This window comes from Malus domestica, chromosome 08 (assembly GCF_042453785.1).
Source record: "Malus domestica chromosome 08, GDT2T_hap1".
Lineage (NCBI taxonomy): Eukaryota > Viridiplantae > Streptophyta > Magnoliopsida > Rosales > Rosaceae > Malus > Malus domestica.
Genome location: NC_091668.1, coordinates 31179205 through 31192616, shown reverse-complemented (window position 1 = coordinate 31192616; position 13412 = coordinate 31179205). Strand labels below are relative to the sequence as shown.

The window sequence follows — 13412 nt, the reverse complement described above, 5'->3', positions numbered from 1 at the left end:
GTTGGGTATTATTTGGCGGCCACGCAATTGTTGAGCTACTCAGATTCGAATATATCAGTTAATCATGTCCCCAGGGGATCCAATCTGGTGGCCAACGAGATGGCACAAGTAGTTTCAGGAGTACCAATCCAGGAAAGGAAATATGGAGTAGATGTTGAGATTCAAAGAAGAAATCTTCCTTCTATCCTAGAAAGAGGATTCAGTCTAGATGTAATGGTTCTAGAAACCGAGATGAAAGACTGGAAATCGCCTATCATTCATCATTTAAAAGATCCTTCTTCACCCACAAGCAAGAAGAATAGACAACAAGCAACTAAGTATGTCTTTTGGGTGAAGAACTTGCTAAGGAAAACTCCAGATGGGCTACTATTGAAATGCCTAGGCCAAGAGGAATCTATGAGAGTAATGGCCGAAGTACGTGTAGGAATATGCGGGGCACATCAAGCTGGGACGAAGATGAAATGGTTGCTTAGGATGTATGGATATTTCTGGCCTGACGTAGAAAAAGATTGCAAGTCTTATGCCCCAGGCTGTGAAGAATGTCAAAGGCAAGGACCCCTCCAACATATGTCTTCAGTACCTTTAAATCCAGTGGTCAAGCCTTGGCCCTTCAGAGGGTGGGCAATGGACTTCATCGGGCAGATTTATCCAACTTCTAACAAGGGGCATACTTTCATAATTGTGGCGACGGATTACTTCACGAAATGGGTAGAAGCCTAAGCCGTAAAGACCATAACCTCAGCTGCAATCAAGAAATTTATGGAGACCAAGATTCTGCACAGGTTTGGGGTGCCCAAAACTATAGTCACGGATTGTGCGCCATCTTTAATTTCAAAAGAAGTTGAAGAGTTTGCAAACAAATACAAAATAAAGATGGTCTAGTGCAGTCCTTACTACCCTTAGTCAAATGGCCAGGCAGAGGCCAGCAACAAAATTTTGATAAACATTATCAAAAGAATGGTGACAGATAGTCCGAAAAAGTGGCATGAAAAGCTAGGGAATACTTTGTGGGCATACCGAACCTCTAAGAGGGCAGGAACGGGGACAACTCCTTATGCTTTGACTTTCGGGCAAGATGCGGTTCTTCCCATGGAAATCAATGTAAGTTCTATCAGAATTCAAAATCAATTTCGGTTACACGGTGAAGAATACATAGAAGCCATGCGTCAGGGGATTGAAGACTTAGATGTAGCCCGAATTGAGGCTTTGAACCAGATTCAGAAAGGGAAAAAAGTCGTTGCCCAAGCTTATAACAAAAAGGTAAAGCTGAAGTCTTTCAAGGAAGGAGATTTAGTATGGAAGGCAGTCCTCCCTCTAGGAGCTCAGCTTAGGGGCTTCGGGAAATGGAGCCCGACATAGGAAGGTCTTTTCATTGTTAGTCAAGTATTAGACAAGGGAGGATACTACTTGACGGATATCGAAGGAAATTGGCAGAAACATCCCATCAATGTCAAATTCTTAAAAAAGTATTGTCCTACATTATGGGATGTTAGGGATTGTTATATTGAAGAAGATGTAAGATAAAGCAAGCTTCGAGGTGCCGGAGTGCAGTGTTTGTTCATCAACCATTCAAGAAAACAGAAAGATAAAAGTTGTTAAAATGATGTTTTATTCATTTCGACAAATTGGTGAAATTTACATCAGATTCAGCTCCAATGTGCTATGCTCGATTCCTTCTAGTTCGGTGGTGTCTCGACCAGTTTTATGGTGTCTTCATGGACAAAACCTGATCAGGTGATCGGGTTGTGCGGCAAAGATAAGCCTGGTAGAGGAACTCAATGCGAACCTTCACCACGTATGATGGTGAAGTCCGACTTATCGGGGCGACTACCAGGATGGTGATCTCTCGACCAAACTTGTAAAAGATAACAAGCTCAGAATGAGGAAACTGCCTGACCAAAGATGTTGGGGGTAGCAGGGTGTTTGACCAAAGGTGTTGGAGATAGTAGTTATTTGATGAAAATCATTTTTCTCACGTTTTAGGAAACTCCACGTGAGTCCTGAGGAACCCATTTCCCTTGTTTTAGAAGAAAACTTAAAAGGCAGAAACGCCCGAGAGAGATAAAAGGGAAGGTTGAATATGATCTGTCAGCTCGGCATAAGAAGCTTTTGGCTTAAGTTATTTGTTCAAAAATGAAAATTTAAGCCGGAATTTATAGGAACATCAGAGGATAGCTCAAAGGTCATGGGAAGAGCAAGAGACGCGAGATTGCATTAATCTCGTCCAAAAGACACAAGTTCCGAGAGCAGGTGTACATGCGCATGCAGCTATTCAATCAATATTGGCGCCTGGAATTTCAGCCTGAATATTAATTACAGGGGGCACTGTTTGGGTTGAAACTGACACTTTGGGCTCAAAAGGAAGTCAGCCCAGAAGAAGGTATAAAAGGAATGAAGCCCAAGGCTCAGCCGAAGCTCAGAAGGCGGAAGAAGCCCTTTTCCCGACTAAGTGCAGAACACTTGAGCCACTTGCTCACCTACCTAGAAGTCAAGTGGTGTAGGCTAGCCAGCTAATCAGCCCAAAAGTACTTTACAATGGCAGTACAAGTAAAAAGCTGATGAGTCACTATCCTTCAGCCGCATTCAGGCAAGATCGATGTTGCAGGCAGCCAAGCCAAATCATCTATAAAAAGGGAAAGAGAAATCAAAGATAAGGACACTCAATCAAACAAATAAATACACAAACTCTGCTTAAGCCAGATTTGCATACGAAGCTGTAGTAAGCACCAAGCCTTCATCCTTTTCAGGATTAACCTTCACCGAAAGCCTTTGTAAAAGCTCTGCTACCTTGTCTGAATCTTGTTATAGTATCGATTCCCTCATGTAAACTCATCTCCCAATCTCCCCTTCTAGCACTCAAACCTTTTGTAAATCACAAAGAGAGGAAGTTGCAAGATGATTAACCTTGCCCGACTCTCTTTGTTCTGTCTTTTCATTCACAAATCTAGTAATATGATGTATACTTCCATCTGTATCCAAGTTATTTCTAGCAAGTTTATGATTAAAAGGCTTCGTGGTTTTTGGATCTGATCGGTTTAATGGTGCCCAACCATGCAAAAGATAAAGTTGGAATCCGCACTCATAGCTTGACCAGATCTAAATTCTAACCTTTCGGGCATATAAGATTTATCAATCAAAAGTCCTTGGTCTCAAGGCATAAAAAAGAACTTTATGTGGACTTAACCCATCCACGACAATCCTTGATAAAAAGAAGTCTGAAGTTATTTGGGACGCAAGTAATCAGCCTATTTCTTAGTCTTACTTCTGTTATATTATGATTGCCACAGAACACTTAAGTATAGAATTAATTCTGATGGGAAGCCTCAAGGCCTATACTTAAGGCCTTACAAAGGCACCCATCTGGGTTCGTTCTGCTCTTCGGGCTCGGGTGATTAAAGTATAACAGTTATAAGACTTCTACAACAATGAAACACCCACTATATGTTTGAGTACTTAGTTCAGTTTTGATTGCGAGCCTCAAGGCCTACACCTAAAGCACCTTTCATAGTTAACTTGGTCTCTCGGGCATATACAATTAAACTAAACATCTGTTTTACATCTATCATGCTAAAGATGGCAGTGGCACACCTGAACACCCAAAGTTAATTTTGATTGTGAGCCTCAAGGCCTACACCTAAGGCCCCACAAAGGCACCTTTCAGAATTAACTATGTCCTTCTCTTACAGCCCACCAATAAGCAAAAGCCCGACATACTGTCTTCTCTCACAAAATGCACTGAGGTTGGATGCTTCCCTAACTCTTCCGAGGAGTTTGTCATCATCAACAAGGCCGCAGATGCAGTACAAGCCTATCAAATTTAATAAAAAATTATTACAAGCATCAATAAAGATAAGATACAAAAATGAAACTATTTTCTCTTGATACATGTTACATGATTCCCTCGTACCATCGAGGTTTCCAAAAAAAAAAAAAATTGTTACATGAAAATGACCAAAATTTTACAGGGGTAGAAAAGATAAAATAGCTACCCATATAAATGAGAATCCTGAACCAATCGTGGGGACAAAGGAAAGTAATCCCCATATCATGCAGTAATTAACACAATATTCTATGAGAATTCCACAAGGGACCAATGCAATAAGGAAATCTGCACTTATATTTTATCTATTAGAATTATAGTTTAGAGTTTATTAGGACTTAATTACCTTGTTATTTCAAAATTTTACTTATTATGTCGATTGCTTAAATGATAGGCAGTCTAGTGATATTCTTTTTTACTTGAAAGTGAGATATCTTAGGTTCGAATCTCATTGATAGCGAATTCGATACCAAATTAGACTACACATTGCTTTGTCGAACTCCCCCTCCCCTTAGTGTGAAAATATCAATGTACCAAAAATAAATAAAAAAAAGGGATTGAGTCTTGAGTTTATACAGCGTTTCCTCATTCTTCCTCCTCGATCTTTTTGAACTTCTTGTCTTACCCCCTCTTTGCCCTATATTAATTAAGCAAACTTCAATCTCAACTCTCACTGTCATCCTTGCGAGCATGTTGACCATGTGTGAGGCCCCCGTGACAAATCTACGCCATAACAAGCGTGGCCCCATACACCATAACCAAGCCATCAGCTCTTTTGTCGACCATCTGTGACTGTTATGTTATGCACGCCAATGAACTCAAGACAATTGTGGCACAAACTATCACAAACCACCAGTCTCAGTCTCACCACTGGTTGATCAACTAAACATAAAAAATTGGGTATCTACACAGCCCCAATATACTTCTGGCCAAATGCATACACGATAACTCCAATCTGACTCAATAAAAACTTACCTGGAATCTTTTGGAGTTGTAACAGTACCAGTAATCACTCAACATTAGCTGAAACTTCCTACTTCGCAGAACTTACCTAGAAACTTCTTCAAACTTGACAAAATTATCTTATTCCACCTGATATAAACATGTTCCAACCCTGATATGCTTAAATCGAGCATAATCTGACACAGTTTAAGACTAGACAAGCTTTTACATTTAAAAAAAATAAAAAAAAAAGAGAGCACTGTTTTGTTTTGGCCCTTCATTCCGAACTGATTTTTTTAGCAACTACAGTGTTTGAAAATTTGTTTAAAAACAATGTTTTGCAAAGAAAGATCTTCTAGATCTCTATACTTAATCTAAGGATTTACATGAACACATATTTAATTAAATATTGACTGCAACAAAGAGGATGAAATATTTATTTGTACGTAGAAGTAAATTTCGACAATGAAATATGTTGTTTGTACACATTGTTTGTAAATGGTTACATGCAAATTAAATGAACAAAGAGGTAATTAAAAAAAATCATGAACAAAGTTGAGAGGATGAAACTGGCGAAGTTGTAGTTGTTTCGTTGGCAGCTGTTTCTTGTTGTACAATATCAATTTGAGATAACTATATCAATTGGTATTCTCTGTGACAAAGATTGGTCGCTGTCTGTTTTATCTTGCTTGCCTTTTGCACCTCCCACCCACGAACCAATATATTGTTGTACATTTTGATCAAATATTCCTTCCTTGTACATGGTACCCATCTGAATCATCCAAACGGAAGAGATTATTTACTGTACAAATGAAATGAAAAAGACAAGGAAAAACAAAACAAGCAGTGAGAGAGAGACCGAGAGAGAGCTTACCTGGCTGACAATTTCATACAAAGGTAGTGTGCTGTAACTGCAAAGCACTTGAACAAGCACACTGCATACGGTGATGGAACCATGAGATGAGAGTAATTAAGTACACAAGTTGCTATATTATGTCGAATTGTTTCCTTATAGAATTCCATTACCCCATAATAAGTCTCGGCACGATGTACCCCAACTTTTCCATGATGCATGAATGAAATCCATACGTGGTCTGCAAACAAGTGAATCTTGACTGTCAGTCATACGCAGTTCCAAATCTGGAAGAATTGTAAGATATATGCATTGCATAGTGCACACAAACCCAGATCCAGAAGAAGAATGCAATCTCAAATGAATTCTGGAACAATATGAAGTGGATCAAATTCAGAACAATGCCAGGGTTGTTAAACCAAAAGTGTTCGTCTGAAGGCTTCACTCTTACAGCTGCTTCATGATCATCCTATGCTGTCGTCCCATGCGTAACCTCCTGAGCCAAACGGATAATTATGTGTTCCAGCTTAGCGCCCACAAGAAGCAGAAGCTGTCATCCCATATCAAACATTAATCATTTTACATGCGATCATCTCCTCAAAGTCACTCAACAAGATTAATAGGAAATTATTGATTTCCAGTTCCACTTAAAATTAAGGGACCTTAAGGCAATACTCATAATCAGCGGCAAAAACGCTAACCAAAAATAGGTATGCCATCCTGCACATTCGAAGATATAGATTGTCAAGTACTTCACTCAGATATTTAATTCAGCTCAAATTGAGATTTTATTACAAGAGCTTACCTTCCACATTCAGCAACAAAAATAGCACAACAAAGAGCCATAGGTACCAGCTACATACACGCATACATACGGTTGAGTGAATATGTATTACTATATTAGTCGACAATCAAATTCCATCTAATTTTAATGCACAGCTCCGGCCACAAAATGATCTTCATACATATACGCAGCTGAGCTGCTTAACAAGAACAACAGCAAAACCTCAACAGCCAGGCATTACCTTATCCCAACAATTTTTCTAAAATCAATTTCAAGTGTCCACATCATGTATTTGTGAAAATCAAATTGAGAATGCGAAGGGAAGTGCTCCTGAAACGAAACCGATCGAGTCAGTCCCATACATTTTTGGTAATGACATGCCCACACGAGAAACTTTAACCTTGATATGTGAACCACATAGAAACACGAAGGAGATATTAACCTTGACAAACACTTGTCGCAATGCAATGTAGTCCGACTTAGTGACGGAACCATAAAATTGTTTGAAGAATGATATCTAGGAAAGTACATTAAACTGAGTGTTATCAGATATCTTAATCCTTCATATTATATAGGAAATAATATAAAGCAACAAGGAATTTTGAGAACCATGCATATAGAGTCCATAATCTCCAACAACAATACTATAGCAAACTCACCACCCAACCTATGATAGCTGCTCTTCGCCAATATCCTACTCCTCGTTTACAGAAGAATTCATGATGTTGGCGTTGAGAAACATGCACATTTCCACCACTAGTTGGATCTGCATAGGGTAGCGTTTATTCAATCATACAAAGCGGATACAAGCACTTGGATTGGCTAAAATATACTTGCAAATCCAATTTCATATTTACCCTTACCAGATTTTGTAATATCCTGCCTAACAGAATCCTCCCAGTCCTTCCATTGACGTACCTACATATGGTAAACCGTATGTGTTACAACGCAGAGATACAAACCATATCCATTGCAGCACTATACAAACTGAAAGGTCCCAAACCATAAAGAGCTGGAATAGGACACCATGTTGTATCAAACATATTTAGATAATCATCCAAATAGTAAAAAGATTCTGAAAGAAGCATTACCCTTGCCCCTCCAAGAACCATAGTTGTGACACAAAAGATCACATGCACAACTGCCAATACAAAGATGAAGATGTGTAGATGATGTAGTGCTTCCAATGATAACAACGGAACCTTCCCCTAAGGAAATAGAAAAAAGCAATCATTGTCCTGTAACTTGTTCCGTCAAAAAAGGGGAATGAGTGCGCGCGCACACACACACCAAACTCATATTACAAGCATTGTAAGTGGTGGTAAAATGTATAAGGTACTAACAATACAGTACCTTTTGCAGACAATGGTCTGAATTTGTATCTGCAGACAAAAGCCGCCACCGGTTGTTTATAGATTGATCAAGAGAGTAATGTGCATTATTGTTTCCCTCAGAAGTTTCCCTCTTGCACGGAAGCATGTGATTTGCTAGATTAGAGGGGATGCATATGCGGATTATGGAACGCTGAGATACAGTTAGGAGAAGGAAAATGAACCCTAAAAGCATCAACTCTGTTTCAATGATAGGAAACACAATGATTAGTGTTAATAAAGTATATAGGCATTCTTAATTTATGATCCATCCATCTAATTGGTCAATATACAAGAATGAAAAGATATGTTGAGAGAGAGAGAGACCTTCTTTTAGTTTCTGTAGGGCTTCAAACAGCGCATCTTGTTCCTCATGCTTTAAGTATTGAATTTCCAAACAAAAAAAAACATTAAACCAAACAGCAAACTAGTTCTTGAAGAATTGTCATATAGATAAGTTCAACCTTCCAAAAACAGAGCTAAGAGTACTCTGTGACTCTGTTCGTCAATAATTTGAAGGTAGGAAAAATCCTTAGTTTTCAAGATTTTGGACATGTCTCGCAGCTTATCAATGCTACGTGCATCTTTTGTGAATGAGACATCTAAATTTCTGATAAGCTCCAAAACTTATTTCCTACAATTTTCTTACAAAATTGTGATTTCATGATTCGTTTCCCTCCCTTGGAACTATTTGAATCTCAACAGTATCAATTTCGGACATATATTTATTGATTAAATAAGTTCCCGCCCTCTGTATATGCATTGCATTTATCACCTGTCAATACATTTCTGCTAAGAATTCTATAGATTGAATCAGGAGCAGTAAGACGATGAACTAGCCTACTGTTATTACTTATTATTGTGGAACTGATGACAAAGGGTTATTTTTTCTCCAAGTACCGATGAGGGAACAATGAAAGACAAACTCCCTCCACCGCTACTGCTAGGGATCACTTAAGTTAAATCTAATTTATCATCGTTCTATTACTTCTTTTGATCCATTACCTATGTTCCTTACACAGGGGGCCTGATTCAAGCTGTCAACACTAGTAGAATTCTAGCAATGTTGAGCTTTTACGTAGGTGGTGTTAGCACTAAATCTTCTGAATCATCATCATCAGGAACCTTTTGATCAAACGCTCCCTCTACTAAAGGATCTAAGCTAATTCAGTTATCAGATTTATTAATGATTGTATTTGCTAATATTGTTTCAGGAACTGTTGGTGATGTTAGATTTGTTGTGAACAGTTTTGGTGAGGTGGCATGCCGGGGGAATGGGGATGGGGTGGCACACGCTGGAAAGCATTTTCCAGCATGGGAGGGAGAAAAAGCAAAAAGATTTCAAGTGTTATAATGATTGCAAATATGATAAGAGAGGGGGAAACAATGTTTGGATACCTTTCCGAGTTTATGAAGAGCACGCTCGGCACAAAGAGAGAGCAGAATAATGACAAAGCAAACAAGTGCAACCACCCATTTCGGTATATACTCTAAAGAGCTGTTGAGTTCTTCTTCTGCCATAGCTTGGTCACACCAAAATGAACAATCCACCAACAAAGATTGCCGCGGTGAGCATTTTAGGTTGGGACGGAAATGAATGTTGTTTTAATTGATTGCGACTTTAAATATGTAAGTATAGGGAAACTTTGATTCTGGGGACAAAGAATACCCTTTTCCAAAGCAAAGGAAAAAGAAGAGAATAAAGGGAGAAGAAGCAAATAAATTAGGGGTACTCGTATTCGAGGTGGCCGTGCATTTCAAGTAATGTGCAGAACTTTACCGAGTAAAAGAGGAAAGGAAGGTTCCCACCACAAGATCTACATCAACGAAAGTAGAAAGAGTTCCTTATTCAACTCACCAAAACTCTGCGCTGCAGCTACCAGAAAAACAAATGAAAATATAAAGCAGATCAATGTAAAGTAAGAAGCTGAGTCGGGTCGAATCGGAGTATACAACTCAATGTTCATAACAGCAATAGCATGACACATTCTTGTCAAAATACAAATTCGGGGGAGGTGGAGGAGCGAGAAAAAAAATATACGACTGACATGCAAAATTCAAATTTAAAATCTGTCAACCAAATTCAAACTGTTCATTTTCCATGTTTTAAAGAATACAGGATTTGTTCCATACATATATACTGTATATATCACAAAATTCAATCAAAGACATTTTTATCAATTCTTTGCGACGCTCTTCGGCCCCAGCCCAGCCCAACAATCTCTCAAAGTCTGTCCATTACTTCCTTGCGCCCATCCTCTCGATCTTCATGTTACTGAGTTACTGTTTATGTCAACGAGATATAAGCTTCAAAGTCTCACTGCAGCGAAATCATCTACCCATAAGTCACACACATTAAAACAACAGTGACCGCTTTAGCATCTCATGGTTTCCAGGGTGCCGGAGGTGGTGGTGGAGTGGGGAACATTGGAGGAACCGCAGAGAAAATCGTATTTTTGTCAATTCCAACAGATTTTTCTCCAGACAAAGCAACGAGTGCTGCTACCAAACCTGCATTTCCTGCAAGAGTCGGCTCTGTGTAGTTGTAATTAGAACGAACATCACGGAAACCATCATGTTTGTCAGGGCCAGCAACCATGGCCCCATCAATCGTGTTTGGATTTGCCTTTGAAGTGTCTCTCCATTTCCATCCCCCCTTACAACTGTATTTGATTTTGTTCTTTGGAATAGATGCGCCTCTGTGGTGGACATGTTTTGGGTAATGATTCCCAAAGCCCACGACATAACTCATTTTTCGAGGATTTTTGCCAAGGATGTAATCAATCTGCCAAAGCAGAGGGGGAAGAAAAAAGAAGTGTCGGCAATCAAGTCTCAATATGAGTCTCTTCACATGTTTGGGGAGTTCGAGCCCCATAAGCAACATTACTAAAAAACTTTAAAGGAAAGGAAGAAAATGAATACTATATACCTGAGTTTTGGCAAATTCTCGCAAAACGTCAGTAGAGTAGAAGTTGGGTCCACAATACCACCCAGGTGTATCAGCAGCATCAAGATAATCACTATACAAAGTAGCTAAGAAGGCTGCATTGACTACATATTGAAGAGGTTGTGGCCTTCCATGATTCAACTGAATCAAGCCTCCTGCAGCAGGTCGGTTAGATGTTAGATCCCATACTTGTGGGACCTCATTGAGGTCAATTAAGTCCACACAAAAAACAACTATGCATTAGGAAACCTCGTACCTTTGGTTCTGTTAAAGGTTGTAAAAACAGGCAAGTATGAGCACATGATTATGCTAGTCTGGTTGTGAAATGTCCTCAAAATTTCTTCATACGGATACCCAGGGCTCAAGAATAACCTCAAACGGCTCAGAAGCACCTTAGTCAAAAGAATTTCAAGATCTTGTTGGCAATGAAAAATATGAAGCGCTAAAATTGTGAAGGCCGTAACCCAAATTTGATATATTAGATAAAGACCAGATTAATGAACATAGAACTATCTGAAGATAAGACATGCACAATTGACTTTTAGAAAATTTCATGCATCATATCAAAACATGAATTCTTCCGTTAGCTTACCTGAGCTCCAGCAAGCTTGTTGTCCCAGCTCAATACTCCATAATCAGGTCCTCCCCAGAAAGCACCGGCATGTTTAGCAAGACCTGGAGTTGTTGCAAGCTGAAGATAAGAGGAATTTCCAGTAGCATAATACATCCAAGCTCCACCCCATATGAACTCATCCCAATAGCTGGTGGAATTGTAGAAGGTTGCCGCATCTGTACTACCACCGGCAGTATATCTGCCTCTCTGCTCCCTTGAAAATCTGAAGAGTGTTTTTGCACCATGGACAAGTTTCTGAGAGTATGCCTTGTTATCTTTGAAAACTATGGACGAAGCAGCTAGAGCCGCGGCCATTTCCGCAGCTAGATCAGAGCAACTGTGACACTCAGACACAGGACGCTGGTAATCAATATCCTCAGGACGCATCCAGCAATAATGATCATTAGGAGTAGTACTTCCTCCGGCAGTAGATCCTACCCCAACCTGTCAGATTAGTAAAGTAGCAGATTAGGAAATTAGCGCACTGAAAAGTAAACATAAAAATAAATAAATAAAGGGCTAAGTATACCTGGGCAACAAGTTTGTCAATGGAATCGGCAGAATGGTTGAAGGTCTTCAAAAAATAATCGGATCCCCATTTAATGATTTCTTTAACATGGGAAAGCTCCCCGGAAGCTTCATACTTAGCACTGTATTCGATGACGCTCCAGCTGAGCATGGTCATGGCGAAGGAGGCGGGAAAATTGAACTTGATAGCATCTCCGGCGTCATAAAAGCCACCGGCAAGATCTTTGAAAGTGGTGGAGGGATCATTGCCATCCTTTAAGCACGAATTACCCCTCCACGACACATTGTTATGCTTTGGGAGTTTTCCGGCTGCCATATAAAATAGGAAATTAACATGAATGAAATTATTATCGAATGAATGACAAACAAATTAGCGATGACAGGATCTGAGGAAGCCAAATTAACCAAAAGCAAACAACAAACATGATCCAGATTAGACAGTTACACTTTATGTTTTTGAGGAGTATTCTTGAGACATAATTTCTGTATAAAAAATATAAAAAAAAAAAAAGCACCAACCAAAAATAGAAGGAAAAGAGAAACATACATCGTTGAGCGTTGAAGAACATTAGGGACTTGCGAAGCGCCAAAGTGTAGTTGTCGGGGGGAGGGCGGGCGTGGCGGTGACGCGGCACAGTCTTGACGATGAGCGTGATGAAGCCCGCCAAGAAGGCGGAGACCAGCAGCGTCCCGACCGTCCACACAAAGATCTTACGGCTGACGATGATGCATCCCAGATCCACATACTTCTTCTTCTTCTTCTCGCCGGAGGGCCCCAGCAGCCAGCTCTGCTGAGTCTCGTCCAGCGGCCGCGACGACAGCGCCGCCCTGTCCAGATCCTGCAGGTTCCGGCTGCGGTCGTCGTCGGTGGCAGAGTCAGCCGTGTTTATCTCCAGCGGCCCCCCCCAGGGGTCCCTGCCGTACATGCTCATAGCTCTGATAGAATGCCTGCCGACCGACAGATGTTATTGAGTTTCCCACGGACACCGACACCAAAAGTAAAGCACTACCAGATCAGATCTGATGGGTAATGAATGAACTGAATTCACAAAAACAAACAAGCTAGTTGCTGGTAATAAAAAGGAAATGGGGACTGAATTTGGACTTTTTATGGTGTATTATCTATTAATTTATTCAATAATTGGGAAGGGTTGGGTCTCTCTCTTGGGTAGGTTGAACTTGGATGGGTGACGGTAGGAGAGGTTTTATTTTTCGACCCAATAGCAGATCACAGTTGTATTGAAAATACCTCATATATTATTCATATCATGTGGCTATAGTTGTTTTGATGGGATGGAATCGTATTTCTTTTTCGGAATAGGATCTTCTTCAAATTTTCTTTATAAAAATTCAGAAGATTATATTATATTATGTAGTTAGAAATTATTTAAAATTTAAAATTAAATATAAATAATATTTAATAAAAATTAATCATACGATATACGATAAATGAATAAAATTAATTCATTGTTAAATTCTCACAAAAAGGATCCCGATCCTCATCCTTCTTTTTCTTCCTTCTCCTAATTATTTTTCTTTTTAATTTTGTTGATCA

The 13412-nt window shown here is 39.6% G+C and overlaps 3 protein-coding genes across 6 annotated transcripts; 1 reads left to right on the top strand and 2 right to left on the bottom strand.

Moving 5' to 3' along the window:
* Positions 1-957: 957 nt before the first annotated feature.
* Positions 958-1359, top strand: LOC139198180 (uncharacterized). The gene has a single exon (XM_070826449.1). It carries the CDS (start codon positions 958-960, stop codon positions 1357-1359), a length of 402 nt encoding a protein of 133 aa, XP_070682550.1.
* Positions 1360-5176: 3817 nt separating this feature from the next.
* On the bottom strand, positions 5177-9702 carry LOC103442058 (MLO-like protein 13). Of its 4 annotated transcripts, none has more exons than XM_070826622.1 (14): positions 9168-9702; positions 8097-8145; positions 7753-7970; positions 7491-7607; positions 7263-7317; positions 7059-7165; positions 6842-6916; positions 6641-6729; positions 6421-6470; positions 6278-6335; positions 5947-6165; positions 5789-5856; positions 5637-5697; positions 5177-5534 (listed from the first exon to the last, which is right to left on the bottom strand). In XM_070826622.1, the coding sequence occupies exons 1-11, from the start codon at positions 9288-9290 to the stop codon at positions 6129-6131; spliced, it is 978 nt and encodes a 325-aa protein (XP_070682723.1). In that variant the 5' UTR covers positions 9291-9702; the 3' UTR covers positions 5177-5534; positions 5637-5697; positions 5789-5856; positions 5947-6128. The 4 variants fall into 4 exon arrangements, with proteins under 4 accessions (XP_070682723.1, XP_070682724.1, XP_070682725.1 ...); XM_070826623.1 differs by having other exon boundaries at positions 6291-6335; XM_070826624.1 differs by having other exon boundaries at positions 6317-6335.
* A 138-nt stretch (positions 9703-9840) lies between these two features.
* LOC108173932 (endoglucanase 25) lies at positions 9841-13199 on the bottom strand. Its single transcript, XM_017333882.3, has 6 exons — positions 12405-13199; positions 11859-12166; positions 11309-11773; positions 10973-11108; positions 10699-10871; positions 9841-10554 (listed from the first exon to the last, which is right to left on the bottom strand). Exons 1-6 carry the CDS (start codon positions 12787-12789, stop codon positions 10153-10155), a joined length of 1869 nt encoding a protein of 622 aa, XP_017189371.3. The 5' UTR covers positions 12790-13199; the 3' UTR covers positions 9841-10152.
* Positions 13200-13412: the final 213 nt, after the last annotated feature.